This window comes from Athene cunicularia, assembly GCF_003259725.1.
Source record: "Athene cunicularia isolate RWA chromosome 7 unlocalized genomic scaffold, athCun1 chr7_part2, whole genome shotgun sequence".
Taxonomy (NCBI): domain Eukaryota; kingdom Metazoa; phylum Chordata; class Aves; order Strigiformes; family Strigidae; genus Athene; species Athene cunicularia.
The window spans coordinates 36,893-60,362 of record NW_020799108.1 but is presented as its reverse complement, the minus strand read 5'-3'; the positions used below and the strand labels follow the sequence as shown (position 1 = coordinate 60,362).

The 23,470-nt window shown below is 35.3% G+C and overlaps 1 protein-coding gene across 2 annotated transcripts in view; it reads left to right on the top strand.

Annotated features, from left to right (window-relative positions):
* SESTD1 (SEC14 and spectrin domain containing 1) overlaps positions 1-23,182 on the top strand; it is a 58,834-nt gene extending 35,652 nt beyond the window's left edge. Inside the window, exons 9-20 of one of the 2 annotated variants that reach the window (XM_026853256.1) lie at positions 642-739; positions 1,118-1,173; positions 4,136-4,338; positions 7,977-8,099; positions 11,398-11,592; positions 12,056-12,170; positions 13,279-13,438; positions 16,054-16,135; positions 16,446-16,568; positions 17,826-18,017; positions 19,758-19,879; positions 22,430-23,182. In XM_026853256.1, the coding sequence (XP_026709057.1) occupies positions 642-739; positions 1,118-1,173; positions 4,136-4,338; positions 7,977-8,099; positions 11,398-11,592; positions 12,056-12,170; positions 13,279-13,438; positions 16,054-16,135; positions 16,446-16,568; positions 17,826-18,017; positions 19,758-19,879; positions 22,430-22,559 (1,599 nt within the window). In that variant the 3' untranslated portion in view covers positions 22,560-23,182. Of the gene's footprint in view, positions 1-641; positions 740-1,117; positions 1,174-4,135; positions 4,348-7,976; positions 8,100-11,397; positions 11,593-12,055; positions 12,171-13,278; positions 13,439-16,053; positions 16,136-16,445; positions 16,569-17,825; positions 18,018-19,757; positions 19,880-22,429 lie in introns of both variants that reach the window. The other variant, XM_026853255.1, reaches the window with a different exon arrangement.
* Positions 23,183-23,470: the final 288 nt, after the last annotated feature.

Below are 23,470 nucleotides of genomic sequence, written 5' to 3'. Positions count from 1 at the left end.
CCCCCCCCCCCAACCTCAGAAGTCAGCTGCAGAGCAATCGTCTGTATGGTACCCAGTGTCTGACTATACAGGCCTTGTTATCTCAGATCAAGGCCTCTATATTCCAAGAAGCTGATGAGAGTATTTTTTCGTATGTATCACATCTTTCTTATACCTTAGTTCGTTGTTACAATACAGTCCATATTTGTAGTGATTAAAAGCTAGAATCTTCACAAAGTTGGTTCTTTTAAGCCATTCAAGTGTTGTCAGATGCGTGTGTAACATGCCTTGATTCTCTAGCATTATTCTTAAGATTTACTTAAAGACTTAAATGAAGATGTAGAATAAATATGTCCAGAAGCACTTACAGGTTTTGCAGGAATCTCAGAATTTTTCAGTATTTCAGAATTCAGTCCATCTTCTTTATATTCAGTGTAATATTTACTATCTCCCTAAGGAGTCTTAGTGCTCTTAAGTGTTTCCTGAATAAAACTTTGTATTTTCTACTCTTTCGAGACTAACCATCTGAATGTTGGGAAATAATTACACTGTGTAAGGATGGAAGTATACTAACAGAACTAGTGGATAAAATTGCACTGATGACTTCAATACTGTCACATATAAATTTTTTTTTCTTAAATTAAAACCTGGCTCTTATTTAGGTATTCGAAAAGTTCACAAAAGAATCAACATCCCTACTGGATGAACTTGCTCTAATTAACAATGGAAGTGATAAAGGAACTCAACAAGAAAAAGAGAGGTATGTGATGTGCTTTTTGAAATTGATGCTTTTGGATTATAAAATTTCATTGAAAATCCAAACAATATTGAAAATATGGTATGTCTTAAGTATTTTGAAATGTATAGAGAAATTCTGAAAGTTTAACAGACTACAAAATTCATCACTGTGTGTATGCTCTTTTGGCTAATGACTACATGTAGCTGCAGTTCTGTTTTGATACAATGGGTTGAAAAAGTGAGGAATTTGCTGAGTGAGGAGAGAAACATGGAGTCTCTTAAGAGCATCAGGTTGCTCTGGCATTGAAGTTTTCTGTGCTACTGTAATACAAATTATTAATAATCTATTTGTCACTTCATGTTTATTATTATTAATAATGTGTTTGTTACTTTATTCAAGATCAATAGATTTGAACTTCCTTCCATCGGTTGATCCTGAGACGGTATTGCAGACAGGTATAGTAAGTCAAAAAATAATGTTGGTCAATAAAGTAACATTTATATTTAGGCCTCAAGTGAAAGCATAGACGGCACAATAATTATCTTGACTGTCATCACAATGTAACAAGCTTACCAATTAATGTTGTCTTTGCTGGGCTAAAAAAAAAGTGACATTAAATTGAGGAACTCCAAATGTGTCATTTTAAACACAGTTTTTAATAACCCTGATAACATCTGTGCAGTATTACCACAATTACTGTGTTTAATTTTGAGAATACATTGTTTCTAGATGACATCAGTATGTTAGCCTTATAGAATGAATTTGTTTCCTTAGCCACCAAATGGTTACAATACAGATAGCATTTTCCCTCACAGTTCTGATAATTTGTGGCAGTCTAGTTCTGAGCTAACCATCTATAGAAGTGAAGCATATAGTCGTCTTACTCTTCACTGCTTAAACTCTCTCTTCAGCCTTAAACAATTTGGGGTTCTTCGAAATGTTTTTGGGTTTTTTTTAGGGTGAATTTCCTCGTGACAAAGTATAATAGACTTGATTTGGACTAGAAAATTGCTTAAAGATTTGTGCCTTTGTAGAATAGGAAATAATGCATAGTGTTAATGTGGTGATCCGAGTCTTGAGTGCTCAGAATCCTTATCTCCTATGATCTAATGTGTGGATCACATCTAATATTTGCCACAGAGTACTGGTTTTACGTGCCCTCTGTGTAAAAATTTAGCTTATATAGATGTTGGATAATATTGTTTGAGTTAAAAGGTGAAACAATAGTGCCTTGCTGTGGCCTTTAAAATTTTTAAAATATGAAGTGTCTGTAGACACTGTCACTAGATTTTAGTCTTAATTGTGTATCCTCCTTTAATGGTAAGAGTTCTGGACAAAACACCACTTAAATGTTATGTAAAGAGATAGATCCAAGAACATTAGCTTATATTGTCCTGGTTTTGGCTGGGGTAGAATTAATTTTCTTCTGTTGGGAGGGAGCGCAGCTGGAGTGCTGGGCCTGGATTGGCCATTGGAGTATTCCATATCATGGGATGTTATGCTCAGTATATACTGTGGTGAGGCAGGTTCTCTCTTGCTTCCAGTTTTATAACAGTGGGATCTTTGTTCTGTCAGGGTCATGGGCCAGGAGTGGGTTGGGTATTGATCAGTCAGCGGCTGGTGTGCAGTCGCATTTTGCATTAACTGTTTGTACTTTTCGTGATTGTTACTGTTTTTATTACAATCATGAAACTGTTTTTTTTTGTGTTTTTTTTTTTTTTTTTTTTTTTAAATCTCAACCTACAAGTTTTTCTTATGTCCCTGCATCTCTTCTACTCTCTTCTCCCTTTCACTGGGCTGGGGGGGAGGGTCAGTGACTGGCTGCATAGTGTTTGGCTGCTGGCTGAGTTCAAACCACGACAATATGCATTCCCTGTTTTCTTAATTATGGCATAATGAATTTTTCTTGAACTATGAAATTTAATAACTTTCATTAAATCATGGCAGTTCCTAAGAGGCAACCTTTCTCTTCATTAGATTCACTGTATTGAAAGTTTGAGAATAAAAAGTTAATCTCTCCTTGATTAAACTTTCCTGTCTCTTAAGGGTAAACATGAACAAATGGAGGTTTAAGATGAAGGGCTTCTGTCTTCCATAGTTATAAGTACTGTTGCTTTCACAAGTTCCAAATCCATGTATATAGTATAGTTCTTAGAATTTGATAAGAATCTAGCTTAATATTTTCAGTATAAAACCTTTTTTAAATGTTTTACTGCTGAAACAATATAGTAAAAAATCAAAATTTTCCTAATAGAATTATGACTTGTAAAAGCTTTTAAGGCTGTTTGCAGTTATCTGTGTCTATCTGTATAGTATTATAAAAGATTAAATCCAAGATGTTTATTTCCATAGTGTGGCAATATATATACTAAGATGTTCATTTCACAGTAATACATGCTGAGTAATTTGTTACTTGTTGCAGTCTCCAAAGCTGTTGGCATTTTGATTGTCTAGATAATGCTAGTTGAATTTAGAGTCTATATTTCTGCATTTTCCTTGAGGTATTAGTTACTATTCTAGTGGTGTGTTGGGTTTTTTTTTTTGTTTTTTTCTTTGAGTGAACTGGCATGTTACCATTTTAAGACCTGCAGAACTCGATGTGAAATTGGCAGATTTTCACTTTTACACCAGCATTTTGTTAGTGACCAAACACTGCTTTATTTGCTAACTTGTTCACTGAGCTTTTGGAGAATAAACTGATGATCTGGGTTTACTGGTAGTGTGGTGTTTACATCTTGAAAACTGTACCACAACTTAATTCTTCAGACAGTTTAAATGGAGGATTAAGTAGTCAAAATATACTATTTTTGCATGTATGTGTAGCACTGTGATATGGTGCTTAAGAGGACAAAGGGAAAAGGTGAGATAAGTGAGAAAAAAGTATTAATCAAAATACATATTATTCAGCCTCACACTATCTGTGACAGTTTTATACTTTTTGTAAGTGTCCTGAAAGATAACAGAGAAATTATATGATCAGTTTGTTAGTGCTTCTAGACCATTAATTTAATGTGAGAATATGTGTTGTTTGAGAGAAGTACTTTGGATGCTGCACAGTACTTTAAAATAAACCAGAATAGTTACAGTTGTTTCAGACTCAGGGTTGTGCTTTGAAATTGTGTCTTTACAGTAATCAATACTATTATCAATGTGAATGTTAGTCACGGTATCTCTTCTGTATATCTAAAATACATGACATGACTTCAACCCTGTTTTTTGACTGATATATCCACACAAACCGTGGCCAGTGCTCTGTATGACATGGTATCATTAAATATCCCCAATGCATGAAAGATCCTTAGCTGCAAAAATGTACCACTGGATGGTCTAAAAGCAGGCATGCTTACTAATAATTTCTGTGCTTTTTTTTTTGTTTTTGAATCTAAATTAACCACATCATTATATGTATTCTTAAAGGGCATGAGTTGCTATCTGAGCTACAACAGCGTCGATTCAATGGTTCAGATGGAGGAGTTTCCTGGTCTCCAATGGATGATGAATTACTTGCTCAACCACAGGTCATGAAGTTACTAGACTCGCTTAGAGAGCAATATACACGCTACCAGGAAGTTTGCAGACAACGTAGCAAACGTACACAACTAGAGGAGATTCAGCAGAAGGTAATGCAGGTAAGGTTGGGGTTGTTCTTCAATACTGTGAGGTGGATGTTTGAAGTCAGGTCCCAGACTGTGTTTCCTTAAAAATGAAGACTCAGATGTGAGAGCTTCAGGCCTTCTTCTGCTCCTTAAACCACGATGTGCTAGTTTCACTTGATGCTTTACATTGCAAATACCACAGTGACTTTCTAAATGCTGTTCTGATAGAATTGTGCTTTCTTACCATCATGCTGAAGAACCTTCATGTCCCTTTGTTGTGTACTGTTATGGTGTACCACTACACTGCCAGAGCGCAAATGCCTGACCTATTAGCAACGAGAGGAACATCCACAAATGAGACACATTTGACAGTTTGCTTGAGAGTTGGAAACCTTCCCCTGCCCGTGTTGGTTTAAGTTCTTATTACTGAAGATAGTCCCCTATTTAATTATTTATTTATTAATGCTTGATGTTTTAGTTAAGTTAAAGTTAAGTTAAACTCTCTGTATTTCAAGGATGCCCTGACAAGAATGAATATAAACCTTCCTAATCAATCGTGTGTTAAAGATCATAACGAATTGGCTTGGTCCTTTGGAAATGGGCATGTAATTAGCACTTTCAACATTTTCTCAGCAATCTCAGTAGAGGAATCAAGGAAATAGAATTAATTTATTTATTTTATTATTTGAAATTAGATTTATGTTTTTAAGCTTCTGTGTAGCTTGAATATACAGAAAATGAAATGGATATTGCTGTTAACCTTTCAACATTGACATTTCTAATGCATGAGGAGTGCAAATCAAGTACTTGCACTTCAGTGTTCCAGTATGGGTAAAGATAAAAACTAATAAATCTTATTATTTCTAGCAGTGAAAATATAAATCTACTGGGGGAATAATTTTCAATTATGTAGTAATTCAGGTTATTATAAAAAAATGTAAAAAGCAAATGTCATCTTTTGATCTGTGGAGTTGGAAATAATAAAAATATGTAAGAGATGAAAATAGTACTGTATAGAACATATTAACATGGCCATGGGTATAACCAGGTGAGATGACTTTTTCCTGTGGTTAAGTTACATTAGTTGAACAACATGTGTCGGTTGAAATGAAATTTATAATCTACTTTGGCAAATTGACATTGTTTATGCATTTAAATACATTTGTTTACTGGGTCATCAGCCTCAGTTTGCAATATTTATACTAGATATAGTTATTCATTTGCTCTGTATGCACTATGGATGCTACACAGTAAGTGAACGAGTCTCAGCACACAGGAAAAATGTGTTTTGCTATTTTTATCAAGCTAATCAGTTCTATAAAGTGCGTTTAAACGCTTTCTAAGTGGCATACAAATGGAAGACGTACTAAATTTAGAAATTGATTAGTTTCCTTTTGGTTTATGGGAGAAAAATAGGCTAACCAAGAAAAGTAAGAAGATAATGATGGATTGGAAGAACCCAATAGAGGCAAAGTGTCATGGAGTTTATTTTGCTAAAACAAACAGAAGTTGCAGTATTTTCAGTTGGAATGAGTGTGTACATAGAAAGTTCATTCTCTTGTGTTGCTGATTTTTTTAGTATTTTGATTTCCTGTTAACTTTCATTACAATTGCATTCCTATTTGATCCTTTGTATAGCTGCTTATATTGCTAACCACTCCTGGCTTGCTTTTGTGTTCCTGTTTCATTTTCACTATTTGCTGCTTCTGATTACTGTGAACTGCCTAGTTCTTACTCCTGCCTCAAAGCCCTCTTATCCATAACCATCTCTTTTCCCTTGTGCCTTCCGTATCCTACCCTCTCTTTTTGTTTCCCTTTTCTTCCTCTTTCATTCTGCAGTGTAAAGATGCCAATGATTTCCAGATGTTTTCTGATGAGCAGTTCTGCTAAGCAGACTGCTGATGAGCAGCTCTGTATACTACTGATAATTTCTAGCTTTGTCCATCCTTAGGTAGAGGTGTTAATTACTATTTTTCTAATGGTAATTCACAAAAATTAATGCCAGACCTTGCAGTAGTCTAGTCATTAACCATAGATACAATTTATGAAAATAACATCGCTTCTTTCTGCACATCCCCTGGTGACTCCTGTCTCCACAGTTCAAGTATCTGTCTTACAAGAATGTCCATGTGCTAAGCTAAGCAGTTTCAGAGGCAATCCAGTAGTTGCTGGAAATGTGTAAAGGGGAGGTGGTCTTGGTCAGAGAGGGCACTGCTAAGCAGGAGTCTTGGACACAGTTTCAGATTAGTGTGAGATCTGTTGTTTACCTATGTGAGTTTTCCAGTCCACACTGGGGTTGACAGGGGGAGCTCTGGGTTCCTTCACTTCTAGGTGCATTCCATATGCACAGCAGCGGCTGTGCAGAGGTGCTGAGCACAATAGGAAGTTTTTCTTTTAGTTTAAAGAACCTAAAACTGTAGTCTTAATTTGCCCTAGAAATAATAAAAAGTAAAGAAGGCTCAGGATGCTTTTGGAGCAAAGAAAATATGCTCTGAAACGGTGCTGCTTTGGGGGCACACAAAAATAGGGGTGGGAAGATGCAGACATGATGACTAAAACGTGGGGTGAACTGAGTAACCTTCTGTAATGGTGATGGTCATTCTTGACTACTGATTCAGTGTAGCCTAGTAGCACTAGGAAAATGGTCCAATTAATCCCTTTTTCATTTGTCTTCGTGGTTATGTTGTGTATTGTATTCTATTTCCTGAAAAACTGTGTGAAGCTGTTCTGTCATCTTTGTTTAAACAAAAGTCACATTAAAGAGAGGAAGCTGGCTTCTATGCTTTTTCATTAAGGTTCAGAATGTGATGGTGTTCCTGTATTTCCTTACTTCAGGACTCCAGTAGTAAGTGACTTTTGCACTAGGTTTCATCACTGCTCTCTGTTTTCTAGATATTTAAAAATCTATGATAAAATTTTGCCATAGATATCATCTGATAATTCAAATGTGTATAAGAAAACCAAAATTTCAGAGACTCTGCTTTGCTTTGAATAATGTTAACATCAGATGAAATAGTTTCAAAATAAGAATATTAATAAAGAAATCCAGTGCTGTAGTCAAATTGTAGTGCCATGAACTTCCAAAGATTTCTGCAAAGACAGATCCCATGCGATGTGGCCATTAAGGCTCTGTAAGAGACTTCTGTTAGTTGAACAAGTTGAAAGTCATAAATATATAAAATAGGAAGGTGGTATGTAAATTTAATTTTGGAATAAGTACTTATCTGGTACTAGAGTGTTCATATATACAGCAGAATAAGGAGAAAAATTTCAGGTGTGAGGTTGAATACAGCTGTGCATTGTAAATAACTCACTTTGGCAAAAAAAAATCCTGTTAGAACATGAGGTCAAATATCAAAAAGTTGTGGTTTAAGCTCTTATTGACATACATATGAAATTACAAGTATGTATGTGACAAAACTTCTGGTGGTTTCCACCTGCTTTCATGGAGCTGACAGGATGAGGTTAATGAAAAGTAGTTTCTATGTAAAGCTTTTAAACATGTGAATGGTTCAGCAACAAGACTCCTGATTTTTTTTTTTTTTAACGTAACCGTATATTTACTCTGAAATATTTCTGCTTATATTACGCAATTCTTCTTATACCAGTTTTCGTGTAATTGATTTGCTACTTTATTTTTGTCATCTTTATCTTATTGACAGGTAGTCAATTGGCTTGAAGGACCTGGATCTGAACAGCTAAGAACCCAGTGGGGAATAGGTGATTCAATTAGAGCTTCACAAGCTTTGCAACAGAAACATGAAGAGATTGAGAGTCAGCACAGTGTGAGATTTCCCATACCATTTTCAAGTAGCAAAATAATTCTAAGTACATGCAGTTATGAGCAATGTATTTCAGTTATGAGTATCTAGGAATTTTGCATAGTACGTGATTTTATGGGTTAGAGGAAAATGAGCAGTTCATGAACTTAATATGGTCATTGTATGTACATGTATGTTACTTTGTTTTCCAGTGTAAAAAAAACCCCAAAAACACAAAACACAACTGATTTCTGATTATTACATTACAGCAGTTCTTAAATTTTCACGTTGAGTAGAAAACTTCCTTTTTCTTCCCTGCCAAAATGGCTGAGAAGTCATGTACTTCTCAGATGAATGTTAATATTTTTTTCTTTATTAAACTGCACTTACCAGTAGCTGGAACTGGCTTAACAGTTTCATTGGTCAAGACTTAAGATGTAGTTTGTGTTCATAACGAAATCTTGAAAAGACTGTTTTGTAACTGTGCTGACTTGATGCCTTTGCTTTATTTTGAAGACATCCTAAGGTTCAGTAGAATTTTATTTCCATCAGATGATCAACTATAATTGGGATATGAATACTTGATATTCCCAATGCAAGTGCTGCTCACAGTGTCTTTCCTCTTTTCTGACTTTCCTTGATGTAGACATTGACAATTCTGTCCGCTTTTCCTAAGTTCCCTTGCCATGACTGTAAAGTCACGACAAAGAAAATAGTCACTGGGTTACAATTTTGCTGATGTAATTTAGAAAAAAAAATCCCAAACCTTTAGTCTGAGAAACACTGTGCACTAGACTACACCTGTTCGATTGACTGCATCTCTACTGAGTACAGTTTCTGTGGTCAGATATAGAAGTGTGTTGTAGGTGTCTGTTGGGTCAAGTGAATCCAATCTTCTCTGCCTTCTCATTGCTTTAAGCTCTTCAATGTCTGCTCTGGAAACCAACACCTCCTGAAGTGTAAGACGTCTTACAGTTAAAATCCTAATTGGCAAGGAAATAAAAAATCATCTGCCTACTTCATTGGAAAAAAAAATAAATTTGAGTATCTTTCAGTGATATTAGCATGTCAGATGAAAAGAGAAAATAAGATTTGAATATACTTTGTTCTCACTTAGATAACTGTAACCGAGAACTTTGCTTTAGCTGGGGCTATATTCAAACCTTGAAATCACTTAGATCCCACTGAAGTTTGCAGGCTCTTCTACAATTTGCTCATCACTAAAGCACTGACAAGATGGAATGCTGCTTGTTCTCAGCTGCTGGCAGGAGTTTGTTGAAACAACCGTCAGAAAAATTAATCTTATACTGAAAAAAGTAATTGGGAGACCACTGACTGGCCTTTCTTAAATGTAGATGCCTGCCTATAAACTAAAACTGTTTTTCAATGACAACACTAGAAAAATGCGCTTTTCCTTTGATTTTTGAACATCTCGTAACAGCTGAGAGTACTCTTCTTCTTTCAGTATTTTTCCACTTTTTTTCTCTTTATAATTGGATTGACAACTATGCTTGCTTTATTTCATCTTCTTTTTATTGTTGATTATTACCTATTTTGAAGGTACCTGCAAAAAATGTTTGATTTGTTTTAAAGATACACTTTTAAACTTCAGTTTACTCTGAAGTGAAAAAATCATTTTCTTAGGGTGTTGTTTTGGTTTGTTTCTTGTTTGTTTTTTGGGGGGGGATTGTTTTGGGGGTATGTGTTTGGGTTTTCGTTTTCTGTTTTATTCACGAGCAATAGACTAGAACTGCTATTTTTGAGCAAATGTTGGCCTTTTCTTCATGGTTTTGAGCTGTCATGTGCAGCTGTGCCTAACTTTCCCCTATGGAAAGGGTCAGAAACACATTTCTTATATCTGGTTTGCCAGTCTTAATTTCATTGATAGCTTGACCAAAATAAGTTATGGCAACTGTTTTACTTTAATGGTAAAAAAAAACAAAACTAAAAATTGTTAGTCTAGCTTTCTTTTTAATTTGTCTTCTCATATTCTAGTTGACTTGTCACACTCAGTAAACTAGATTTATGTTTAGCGTCTAAAGGTAGAAACTAGAGTTATGTTGTTTAGAGAGTTTACTGAAACGCTATCTGTAGTACGTGTGACAGTGGAAGATGTTTCCATATTGCCTCTTTTGGGGTGGATGAGAGATTTATTCTGCTCTTAAATTGTTGGCTGATTGCTAACGACTTTTTCATTACTTTTTTTTCCCCTTTTGCATCTTTTCATACTCTGTTTCTTGTGAGTAGATGGTAGAGTTGGCTTTGTGTAAAAAGAAAAAAAAAATAGAATGTGGATATTTATACTCTATTTACATGCTTTGTAAATAAATGATGCAAAAGCTGAAGCCATCATTTTAAAAAGTTGCAAACATCCCAATAGGAGTGTGTGACAAGAATACTAATTAAATCATCTATTTTAGGCCAATAGATGGTGCTGTTCCATAGCATTAGAAATGCATAGGGTATTTGAAGGTCACTACTGTAGGCCAAAATAAAAGCTGTTGAGCAAACATGTTTTGCTTTACAGGCATCTCAATCATGCAAGATGTGAATGTGACCAAGTTACTTTTAAGTCTTCCAGAATTGTTAAATATTTAAACTATTTTCTCCTGCAAATACACCACCGTGACAACATAATGAACTCCTATGTCTGTATTCAGTAATAGAAGCATTTGAGAAACAAATCTGCACATTTTGAATTGAGTTTTAGGTTTTATTGAAATTAAAGCTTTCCTTAAATAAGAAACAATGATCACTTTGAAGCTTCTCTCCATGGATATTCTGTTTTGTTCAGAAGATAGAGATTACTTCTACTTTGTCAACAGTAGTATGTTTTTCTAAATATTTTATGAAAATTATTGCTTCTTTCAATCATGTCCATGAAAATAACACCTAAATAATCTTGTGAACAGCTTTTTGTAATTGCCACTTGGCAAAAGGTCTATTATTTCAGTAGATCACTGTAGACATGTAAGCATTAGAAATTTGTTTAAAAATGCTAGAATTCCTCTGTTAGTTCAGTAAAATAGTTTGAGTTGGAATTTGTGCTGGGAGCTAGTAGTCTTGCCTTGTAATCTTCCCATCTTTCTGCACGTGTTTTTTTTTTTTTTATACTACAGTGCATGTACTAAGCTTTTTTGAGTTGATTTGAAATTAGGAATCTTTTTACCTCCTTGTGAGATTTCCTAATTATAGTGTAAGCTGTAATAAGTTATTTTTTAAATTTTATTATTTATTAGTCTGCAGTTAGATCTATGCCATTTAAAGAGAAATAGAATTACGTTTGGTATTATTTTAATGCTTAATTTTCTTGTGTTTGTAGGAGTGGTTTGCTGTTTATGTTGAGCTTAATCAGCAGATAGCAGCTCTTTTAAATGCAGGAGATGAGGAAGACCTCATGGAATTGAAAGCATTGCAGCAACAGCTGAGTGATGTGTGTTACCGGCAGGCCAGTCAGCTGGAATTCAGGCAGAATCTATTACAAGCAGCACTTGAATTCCACAGTGTTGCCCAGGATGTAAGTTTTTCTTTTTAAACTTTTAACAGGCTCACCTCTCAGTATATTATTGCCTTAGTATTAAAAATGTTGAATACATTGGAAAAAATGTAGGGGAGTGGGCGGAAATATAATGATACTTGGAAGATGCCTTAAGTCTTCCATTTACTGTAACTGAAGCACTGAGATTCAGTTTTAGTTTCCCTCCCTTTTTTAGGAGGGAAGTGCTTTGTAATCTGTCTTACATTTCAGTAGCATTTGAAATAAAATGGTTACTAGTTAAAGTTGCGCTTTTTTCCCCCCTCTTTTTTTAAAAAAAATTAGAGGCATATGTATTAACTGAACCACAATTTGTGTACTTTCCATAATTTCTTTTTTAAATTGGCATTTATTCCTTTCCCATATTTGTCATGATTTCAGACCCATCTGTCTGAAGCTCAACATAAATGTTGATATTTAAAAAGAAGTTTGTTTTTCATTTTAGTTGTCTCAGCAATTGGATGGCTTACTAGGAATGTTGTGTGTAGATGTAGCACCGGCAGATGGAGCATCAATTCAACAAACTTTAAAACTACTGGAAGAGAAATTGAAAAGTGTTGGTAAGCAAAAGATTTCAGATAAACACATTCTGATATTAATGCATTGCAGGAAAATACCCAATAATCCCACCACCCCCTTTAATAAAAGACAGCAGAAAAAAAAATCTTTCTTCTGATTCCTAGCTAAGTAATTGACTTGCTTATGCAATCTACTGCATAGTATTTCTATATGGAAATGTGCATAGTATTTCTATATGGAAATGTTTTCTTTTAAATGTTTTACATGTAATATATATTGGTTATATGCCATTAACATGCATTTCATCTATTAACAAACTTTTCCCCCACTAATCATCCTTATTATCTTGGGAATATAGTGCTTAGATGATCTTTTTGTCTCCAGAACTGACCCCTTGATGATTAAAATTGTTATCCACTCAGTTTTTAGAATGCTTATACTGAGTATTTTGCTGTAGCTTGAATATATATGTTAATAAATGGCACATTTAAGGTTGTGACACTGTCAAGCATATAGAATAGAGTATTTCAGTTCAGGGACCTACAGTCTAGTCCAGTATGTCATAGGAGAAAGAGCTTTAAAAGCAAAATCATTTATGGTAGAAGTAGTTATTGGAGTATAACAGTTCAATGCTCAAGTTAGATATTCCCTTGAGAAAATAAATAGTAGAGCTGCCAAGTAGAAGATGTAACAGTAGATTCTAAGGATTGGCGTATTTCGGTATAGAAGAAGGTATCGGCCGTATCAAAAGCATTATAAAGTATTAACTTCTGCCAGCCATTGGAAGAACACTTAGGCTACAACTGCTTAGCGGTGATAAATATTTTAGGTATTGTGCAACTGTGTGGATTAAAGACATGAATTAGCTATTTATATGCTGAAAAGTTAATACTCGCTGTCAGCTTTTATTCCTTTCCTTGTTATCTGCTAGGTCATAAAGTAGCAAAGCCTTACTTCTTTGTTAATATAGAGAAGTGCTCACTCGAACTTGAAAAGGTCAGTGAAAGACAGATAGTAATACCCTTTTCACTTTCCAGCCTTCCATCTCATTCTATTGTGTTTCCTATCTGTCCTTTGGGGAAAAAAATAACAAATTCGTAAGAGTGACCATTGACTGTTTTTTCTTTCTTTTTTCTTTTTGTTCTTTAGACTTAGGCTTGCAAGGCTTACGTGAGAAAGGTCAAAGTCTTCTTGATCAGATATCTAATCAGGCATCCTGGGCCTATGGAAAAGATGTGACCATTGAAAACAAAGAAAATGTGGACCATATCCAAGGAGTAATGGAAGATATGCAGCTTAGAAAACAAAGGTAATAACAGTTCTAGTCATGAAGATTTTCATGTGCTGATAGGTCACTTTATATGTTTATTTAAAAAAAAATTTTTTAAAGACAATTTTCCTTTATCTTCAGCTAAGGGATGTGGTACAACTGTAATTTATATTTGTGGTATATTTAAATGGGACAGAAGCTTCCCTGCCTAATCTGTTGTACCCAATTCCTAAATCAAACACCTTTTGTCTTTTGGTACTGGATGTTGAATGTTTTTCTGTGCTAGTAAATGCTCAAAAACTATACATTGCTTTTATATGGAGTTATGGAATGTATATGAGGCATCTTCTATATGTTAGCAGTCTGAGATGGAGGGTATAATAAGATTGCAGTGGTGATGATGGCTCTAAAATTACATATTAATTATGTACAGACTTGTTTATCCTCTTCTTTTTCACAACCTGTATCCTTTGAGCCTGGTATTTTCACTCATGAAGATTGGAAGAAAGATGAGATGGTGTCGGGGGGACAGGGAACAGAATGGAGCCACAGAATTCAGTGTGGAAATGTTGGGTTTCTTGAGTTCTGCAGAAAGATAAACTGGGGGATGAAATAGTAGGGAAGAATGCTGGGGAGAGTTGAACTTTCAAGGATGGATTTTGCCATCATCATCTTCCTGCAGGCCTTTCACTGATTTTTTTTTTTTATTTTTTTTTTTTTTTCTTAAAGATGTAGTAGTACTGTATTTGCCATAGCGCTACCCTTTTTTTTGTACTCAACAGTGTGAAAGAATCAGGTGTTGCTCATTATTGCTGGAATCCCTGAGACAATAAAATGCTCTCCAAATAAAGTGCCTGAACTGTGAGGGCAATAGCTGAAGAAAAAGGTGCTCTAGGGAACAACAAGGTCTGATGAGCATTGAGTTGCTCATTTTAGGAATTAATTCTACCACTCACAAATTGTTAGGGAGCTTAGTGTAAGAAACCACGTGTTTTGGTAATGCTTAGAGAAAGTATTGTTTTAAGTATGTCCTCTGAATCCTATTTACTTGAACAGCACTTGTGTTTAGAAGATCAACTGCAAAGAGCAGTAGAGGACTGTGTCACTGTGTGATAAAACAGCAGTTGGAATTCATTATTGAAAGAAGAAATGCACATAGGAAAAGGAAAAACTCTATATACTTCATATACTTTATATAGTTATGGGCTCTGAACCACCCGTTAACTCACAAGATAAACGTTGGAAAACTTGCAAAAATTGCTTTAATGTTCAGTCACACTGTGAGAAGCAAGTAGAACACTAAGGATTATTAGGAAGTGAATAGAAAATTAAAAGGAAACTGTCATTGTGACACTGCATAGATTTGTAGTCGATTCCTGTTTTAAGTGTTACACAGTTCTGGTCCCTGTTCTCAGAAGGGATGTAGAACTGTGGGAAGTCATAGAAGATCAGAAAGTCAATAAATATTCAGACAAAGGTATGAAGCAGCTTCCAGATGATGAATGATTAAACAAGACTCTTCAGCCTGGATGGGAGACAAAATGTATAATAATGACTAGTAACTTTCAGTAGCATTTAACAGTAATTTCTGACGCTACTCTTTTTTTTTTTTTCAAATTCTACTGAATGTTTCTCATTATTTATATACACATTTAGTATAATGTTTATTTCTAGGGGCATTTTGCCTCTTTAGTTGTGTTTCTGAAACCCATAAACTGTTTTCCTGCATTATAAGAGTGACAAATTTCCTTTCTGTAAGCATCAGAGCTCTACAGGACACACAAAACGCAAAAACGCAGCACACTAACAACTGTTCTTTGGAAGTGCTTGTGTTTGCAACTGGTTTGAAAAAACAGGTCTGTGAATAGTCATTTGCATTTGCTTATAGTGCTAGCTGTTGTTGACATTAGTAATTGCACTGGATGGGAGTCTGGATCTTGCTGTCTACTTAGTAAGCTCTGAAATTGAAGTGGAAAGGTCATTCTGCTAATGTATTAGCTTAGCTCTTACTGTGGAAAGAAAAGAACTTCCAATTCTTTTTAAAATTTGATTTAGAGAAAGAACTGAACAATGTGCTTAATTCAGAATTGGTTTTTATATGAATTAGATTCTGAAATGATTCCTGTCAAGTTATTGCAAAGGACATAATCATATAAGGGTTCAGTCTTTAGCTAAAAAGAAAAATGGAAAGATGTATTAACATCTTTTAAACAGTCCTCACTTTATTCACCATGAAAACTTTGCCAAGTTTACGCAAGGTTTAAGTTAGCTTTCACCTAGACTTCAGTAGGATAAAGTCTGTTTTAGCCACGTAAGTGTCTGTGTGGCAAACCTTACCAGTGCAACATGGTAAGGAACCTGCAATGCTGCTGGAAGGCCTTGTAGCTACTGCTGATATTACTAACTATAGCTTAGTCATATCAGGAGTCTTGAGGACCATGATTTAGGTGGGTTGTAGGGCTCAGTTCTATTTACTGCAGGTTTCTTATTGTTATACAAGGCATTGTGTATTTTGGCCAAGCTAAGCAGCACAAAAAGGCTTTAATCACCTTTTCATGAACACTTGCATCTTAGTGTTGTGCACTGAAAACACTGCTGTCAAACTCACTGTATTGTGTCTGTTATACACGTGCCTTTCTGTGCTGCTGTTTAAGGTGTGAGGATATGGTGGATGTTCGACGACTGAAGATGCTTCAGATGGTACAGTTATTTAAATGCGAAGAGGATGCTGCTCAGGTACAGAAATGCCTACAGAATTTCATCATTCTGGTCTTTGTAGTCTACTGGTTAAATTTATGGGTGTTGATAGTTGTACAGTATTTCTGTCACTTTCAAATGTGGCTTTATTTAGTGAATATGTACAGTGAAAATATGGCAGTAACTGAAAATAGTGTATTTGGTGATTACAGATATGATCTACCAGTTTGATATGTCTTTTAACTTTTTACCACACCAAAAGTATATGCTAGTACTGAAGTTACTTCACCCTTGTGGATGAATTTCTTTTGAATTTACTAGTTTTTATTCTTTTAACTTCTGTTTCAAGGCGGTAGAATGGTTAAGTGAACTGTTGGATGCTCTGCTGAAGACACACATCCGATTGGGAGATGATGCTCAAGAAACAAAAGTTTTACTGGAGAAGCATCGAAAATTTGTTGATGTCGCACAGGTGAAATTATTTTTTTTTTTAGCAATATGGGTTTTGTACAGTTTCAGAAGAGGTCCTTGGATAGAATTGGTACATGTGTGGATAATCATGGAACAGCTGTTACTAGTCTTAATGGTTTGCCTCAATGCTTGAAGTAAGAAATTGTGATTGCTGGAATTGTAGATGAGCCTAATGAGATTTCGAAGTTCCATGAATGATGCTGCAGTTTACTACCTTAGCTTATCTGCTTCACACAGGCAATGTAAGCCACAAAACATAAAGTTCACGCTGACTTTCTTTGAAAGGCATATATTTCAAACAGTCTTTTTAAGGACTTTTTTTCAAGGACTGCAATGAAATACTAAAACATGGATGGGCCATTTGGTTTCATTTATTTTGTGCTGTACCTTATGAAACAGAACTTGTCTTTCTGTTGGTTTTCCAGGTAGCGCTGACTGTGGTGTGTGGCCCTGCTCGTGCAAGGAGATTTGGCACTAGCAGAGTCAGTGGTTGAACAGAACTGACAGCTTTAATTCTTGATTGTAGCAGCCAACTAGTGAATCCTGCTGTACAAGAGTCTACTCAATTTCACTGAAGCCATAGGGCATGCATGCACACCTGTTTGCAGATCTTGAATATACAAACAGATGCCAGGTGCATGTGAAAGAATTTTACCTAAGAATAGAAAGTGTACAAACAGGGCCTTTTTCAGGTGCATTTTCAGGTGTGTACTGCTTTTAGGAATGTCTGATTCAGACTTGCTGATAAACAGATGTGATGTTTTCAAATTGCACCTGTTACACTGGAACTGATTTTCTCTTATGATGAGTCAGAACTGACAATGACAGGAGGGTAGCTTGCTGTTAAAGTGATGTGCCACAGTGCACGTGGATGCTGGGTGACCACAGACATGGTGACAGTGAAGTCAGTGAGATGGTCATCTTGGCAGTAGATGATACCAGGTATCCCATGTAAGATCTAAATAGCTACTCAAAAATTTCAGGAAGCTCTGTTCTTTTGCTGGTGTGAATGCTAGACAAGAGGGTACTATTTTTATTGTTAAAAATTTTCTTGTAAAGAGCAAAAGCACTGTTTTGTCATTGCAATTTTATTCATACTTCAGCAGCGTTTTCTAGTAGACCAAATTAGGTCCACAAAGTATATGGAACTAAACTGAGGAGCTTTCATAAACTTGTCTGCTGTCATTTTAATATGTTAGCTCCTAAGTTAAATGCAGATTTTACATGTACTTTCTTTCCCATGTCCTCCAACTTTTAGAGTACTTATGATTATGGGAGACAGTTACTGCAGGCAACTGTTGTCCTGTGCCAGTCCCTGCGATGCACTTCAAGGTCCTCAGGGGACACACTTCCAAGACTGAACAGAGTGTGGAAACAGTTTACAATAACCTCTGAAGAAAGAGTGCACCGGCTGGAAACAGCTGTCGCATTTCACTCAAGTGCTGAAAAGGTGAGTGTTGTGATTTCAAGAAGAAAAACTTCTTAACAGAATTTAAGAAAACAAAATGGAAGAAAAAATGAACTTGTTTGTGTATTTTTGTCTCCATTCTAAATATTAAAAAAAAGAAGATTTTAAGCATATATTTCTAATTGTTAATTTCAGTACTTAGTGCAACTTATTGCTTGCATACATGTATTGGTATAGGACCTGCTTAAAGAAAAGAACATCAGCCCTGAAGTTCAGGTGCATTGTGTTGGGCTGGAAATAATTTTTTATTTTTTTTTTTTAACTCTTCAGAGGGGAACTCTGATCATAAAGCATTTCTTCATGTGTTTTAGACTGTAATTCTTAAAGGCAAGGAACACTTTGTGATTACATCTGTAAATGAATGCAACACTCACCAGTTTAGTTTCTGGGCCTGCTGTGTTGCTGAATTTTGTCTTTTGTACTTGGGAGTGTTTTGAACTTGCTTCCTTCAAGACATGCCTCTACCTTGGTTATAGTTTGAAAAAAAATCATACTAAGTGTTTCACCACTGTGCCCAGGTGGATGATGCTGGAAGCCATAGAGCAAGATGAGCAATCAACAAGGGTATAAGGAATAGTTTTTATTCAGTAACAGCTTGCTGAAGGGGGGGAATGTTGAGAGTTTTCAAATACCTGAATTTGAGACAATGTCCATTAATGCAGATCACGAGGCAGGGTGTTTTTGTCCAGGAACCAGTCTCTGTGTGAAGTGATACATTTCAGAAAAGCAATTTAGAGTATGTATCTCTAATATTGACAATAAAATTGCATACAACTGTAAAAAAAGCCAACCTTGCACGTGGTTAAGAGGAGAGCATGGATGCAAAGTTGCTCCTTGCTTTTATTAATTTCTTGTTTGTATTAATGGAAGATAACTTGACTTTATAGGCACTGGGAGTTAATGGAGGTTCACAGAAGCAGAAACATATCTGTGCTGTCACAGATGGCTAAAAATTTTACCTGATACCAATTTAGAAGTCAGTGGCTCATAAACTCTGAAGAGTTGACTGTCTGAGTCCATATTATGATCATTCTTTCATTATTTCAGTAGTTAATTGCTATGTTTTTAGGCAGTCATAAGTTTAGAAAAAGTGAATGGCTGAAAAAATAAAGCTCTTGTTCAAAAATATAATTCTTATAGCACTGCTGTGACATAGTAATGAGTTTGTGAGGAAAATATGCTATTAATAACCATGCTTCTTTCAAAAAAAGAAGTGGCAGAGGGAGAAGTGGAATACTAAGTACTAGTATTGGGTTCCAATTCCATCTGAAAACACTTGTGTTTGAATTTATGTTTTAATCCCACCTATTCTGTGCCAGATGCAGATGTCAGTTTTGAAACTGTTTGTAAGGGGCATTCGTTATCCATGTTTTTCATTTTATATGACTGTCTTGTATGTTTAATGATGCAGATTCCTATTTTTATGCATTATATATTTGTTGTCTAATATGGTCTAGCAAGACTACTTTTAAGAGGTAAAAAAGAAAAAATAATGTAAAATGTTCTAGTACAGAACAGCGGTACCCCTGAACTATCTTCTCAATGTAGCTTAATTGATATTTTTCCATTCTTGAATTATATTAATATTTCAATTGATCCCATATAAACATGGCAGCGAAGATGCTGGAAGAGCATTCACTCTGCCAGTTATTGGCACTTAAAAAACTACATGCGATCCCTTGTGTACTTGATTCTGCATTTCTTTTTTTTTTTTTTAAATAGATTTTGCAAGAATGTCCAGAGCAGCCTGAAGCTTTTAACGAAATGGAGCAATTTGATGAAATTGAAGCAGTTGGGAAATCGCTGTTGGACAGGCTAACGGTGCCTGTAGTTTATCCCGATGGGTATGCAGAATGTTTTTCTAATGCCTTCTGAATATGCTTTTGGTAAAGTTTTATAATAGTCTCATATGCAGAAGAATCCTGAATGCTTATTGCTGAAATTAAAAAGGCAGCATGCTAATACCTATTAAAAATTATATCCCATCTTTTCACAGAAAGTGAGCAGGTTCAATTTCAAACTTTCCAAAGACAACATGCCCATTTTTTAAAAGTAGAGACTTTTTCCCACACAATAATTATTAGATTTATTCAGTGTTTACACCAGCAAAGTATGTAGGAGTAACAGAACAATGACCAGTCCCAATCTCTTTTCTCTGGAAAAAGATACCAGATTAGAATTATGGTATTATGATTAATTTATTTGCAATTCTACCTGCCTGAAATCTTGAAGCCAGTATGTTGAAGATAAATTTACATATGATTTATTCAGTAAATAAAACAGTACTTCCCTTGTGAGCTCTTCATACTAATTTGAAACTGGTGGCTGTATTGAGCTACAAAAAGCAATTGAATTTGGAATCTCAGACATAATAAAACTCAGTTCTCTGTTCAGTAAAATACACTTGTTCATTGTGATGCTGAGCTTGTAGTTAATTTATTCTATGTGAGTATAACCAAGCCTTAGAACTAGTCTCTGAGTTTCTAAGGTCCTGCACCATAATGAATGAGATCTGCACCATAATGAATGAGATCTGAAATCAATATTTTGAATTAGAGGCTAAAACCTTAATAGATGGTATCAGGCAACTGCATTATGTGTTACCTAAAGTCAGTCTGAAAAATGCAGTTCCAGGAGGCTGGTCATGAAAATTAATTTCTTGTCATCTTACTTCCAAAATACCACATTCGTATGCAGTATAATTTCATTCAGTAAGGAGTGCTACCCATGAAGATGGACCCAGGCCTGAACTAGTAGTGAGTTTTACTGACCTTTGAGGAGTGTATTTGAAAATAATGGAGGTTTTTATAGCTGTGAGGGGGGGAAAAAAAACCCACAATACAAAAAACCAACAAAACAAGAAGTGTGTTATGCTTGTTGAAAGTGTTTTGGTATAACCTCTGTAGAGCAGGTTTTAGTGACCTGGTAAAAGTAGCAACTGTTCTTTATTCTTAAAATGGGTGTAATTTTCAGATAGACTATTAAAGTAATAACTAACATTAGAACTCAGGAAAGCTCCCCATGAAAGACCACGCTTGTCACACTTGGAGTTTCGAGTACTAACACAATGCTCTTATAGAGATAGATATATCTATATCTATATCTATATCTATATCTATATCTATATCTATATCTATATCTATATCTATATCTATATCTATATCTATATCTATATCTATATCTATATCTATATCTATATCTATATCTATATCTATATATATATAGATATACATACACACACACCCCTGTATTTTAGGCTGGCTGACTGAATCCTGAACATTATTTCTCACCGCTCTGGCACTTCAGCAGAGTTCTGCATGTCCCCTTCTCAGAAGTAGGATTTTAGCTGTCCTAAATCCCAGGATCCCCTGCTCATCATCTGTGGGCATTCTATTTTTGAAGCATTTAACAAACAATTTTCAGAGGGTTTATTCATTAGTAGAAACAGCTTAAGAAATATCATAAAATGCTTGGAGGCATCTTCATCAGCCTCTTGACCACTTCGGACTTTTGTCAGTATCTTCTTGGAAGTGCACATCACTGTTCCCTGTCCTGCTCATGGCTACTCATCTTCATCAGGAAATACATCTGCCCATGCTGTGATCCCATGTGTAGTTATGCAGTCTGTTGTCTCTGGTATCACCTAGTCAAACTAGTCTACTCTTGTGTGAAATAACTTCTCTGTCTGCTTATGCCTGTCCCGCTACTCTGTCCGAAGTCCTTTGTCCTACTACCATTTCCATTCTTGCATCTCTGTGCTTTGTAATTAGATTGGGTACCTGTTCTTCTGAAACATGTGTTCTGTTCAAATCCTCCTTTTGCTGACAGCTTGGTTAGTGGTTTTCCTAACATTTCCTAACATGGTGTTTTGCTGATTTGGGAAGAAATCAACTTACATATCCATGCGCTCTTTTTGGTTTGAGAGAGAGGGATGGCATAATTTGACGGCATGTGGCTGAGTTCACATACATGTGAAGTCCTTCAATAATGCAGCAATTGCATAGCCTCAGAATTCATGTATAGACAGATTTCCTTGATTCTCAAAGTACTCAGAACTGCCAGACTGACTTGGAGGGTAGCCAGAGAAGGGATGTAAAAAATAGAGTTAGGAAGTATTTTGTTGCACTTAACAGTGCCCTCCTGTTGAGAGAATCTTTTGGGTATAAAAGGATCACTTTTGTTTGTAGTTTCAGTAAGATCTGCTCTTAAGTCTCATCACTGAGTCTTCAGAGTCTTTTAAATGTGGCTTTTAAATTTCAAGAGGAAAAAGTGCCTATTTTTATTACCTGCTTTGTGTTTTCTAGTGCCTTTCATGTGTATATTCATGTACTGTTTTCACTGATAAGTCCCTGTGGGTTGGGTTTTGGTGGGGTTTTTTTTGTTTTTTTTTTTAGGTCTGAGCAGTACTTTGGGAGCCCAAGTGATATGGCTTCTGCAGCAGAACACATTAGAGAGAAGATGAAGCTAGTCAGCCTGAAAAAGCAGCAGCTGAGACAACCAGAAGCCACTACCCCAGAGAGCTAATACTGACCCTTGTCTGTGAATTCATAATAGGACTTCAGTTTGTAATCCAGCATGTTGTTTGCATATTACAGAATTTGGCATAATATATTAAAATGTATTTCACAGCTGTTATAAGTCTCATCTTTTTTCAAAGTAAATGTCTTCAGCATCTTAACACTGTACATCTATCAAGCCATAATTATTTAACATGCTATGAAACCATAGATTCCAAGTATCTTACGAAAAGGAACTGTAAACTTTGCACTGAAATTCGCTGTAAAGCTTTATCTGACCTGTCAGCTGCTGCTTAGTTAAACAGCTGATGCAAGCTTTGAATGGTGCTAATGAAAGTGTTAGGAGTTCCATATTATGAAATTGTAGTTTTTTTGCTTCCCCCTCTGCCCACGTGATGTAGTAAATTTAGACTGTAGGTAAAGTTCCTGCAGTGTAGACAGTGGTGACCCTATAATTTTAATTTGAAATCATTTTTTTTTTTTTAAAAAAGATCATTTTTATTGTGCCAGTATGCAACCTGCCCATCAAATCTTTGATATATCAAATTCATTAAACAGATGTTTTCCTATTTGTATTGATAATGTATTAAAAGCTGTTTGTGCTTAATAAAAATCATCTTTTTAAAATCTGATATAAATTTGTTCTGGTCTGTATTCCCAGATGTCATTTATTTTATATTTTTGTGGTAAATAGTAGTGAAAATCATCGCTCCCTAATATATTTAAGAAGTCTGTATAATTTTTCATATTAAATACTCTTGAACACACTATAGCTATAAGGGGAACTGGTCTTGAACTATTTTTAATAGGTGTAAGAATCTGGGTTTTTTCTTACTTATAGCAGTACTCACACAAAAGTAAGATAGTATGTGCATAAGTCCGTGTTACATTAATGATAGTTTTTTTTCCCCATTTAAG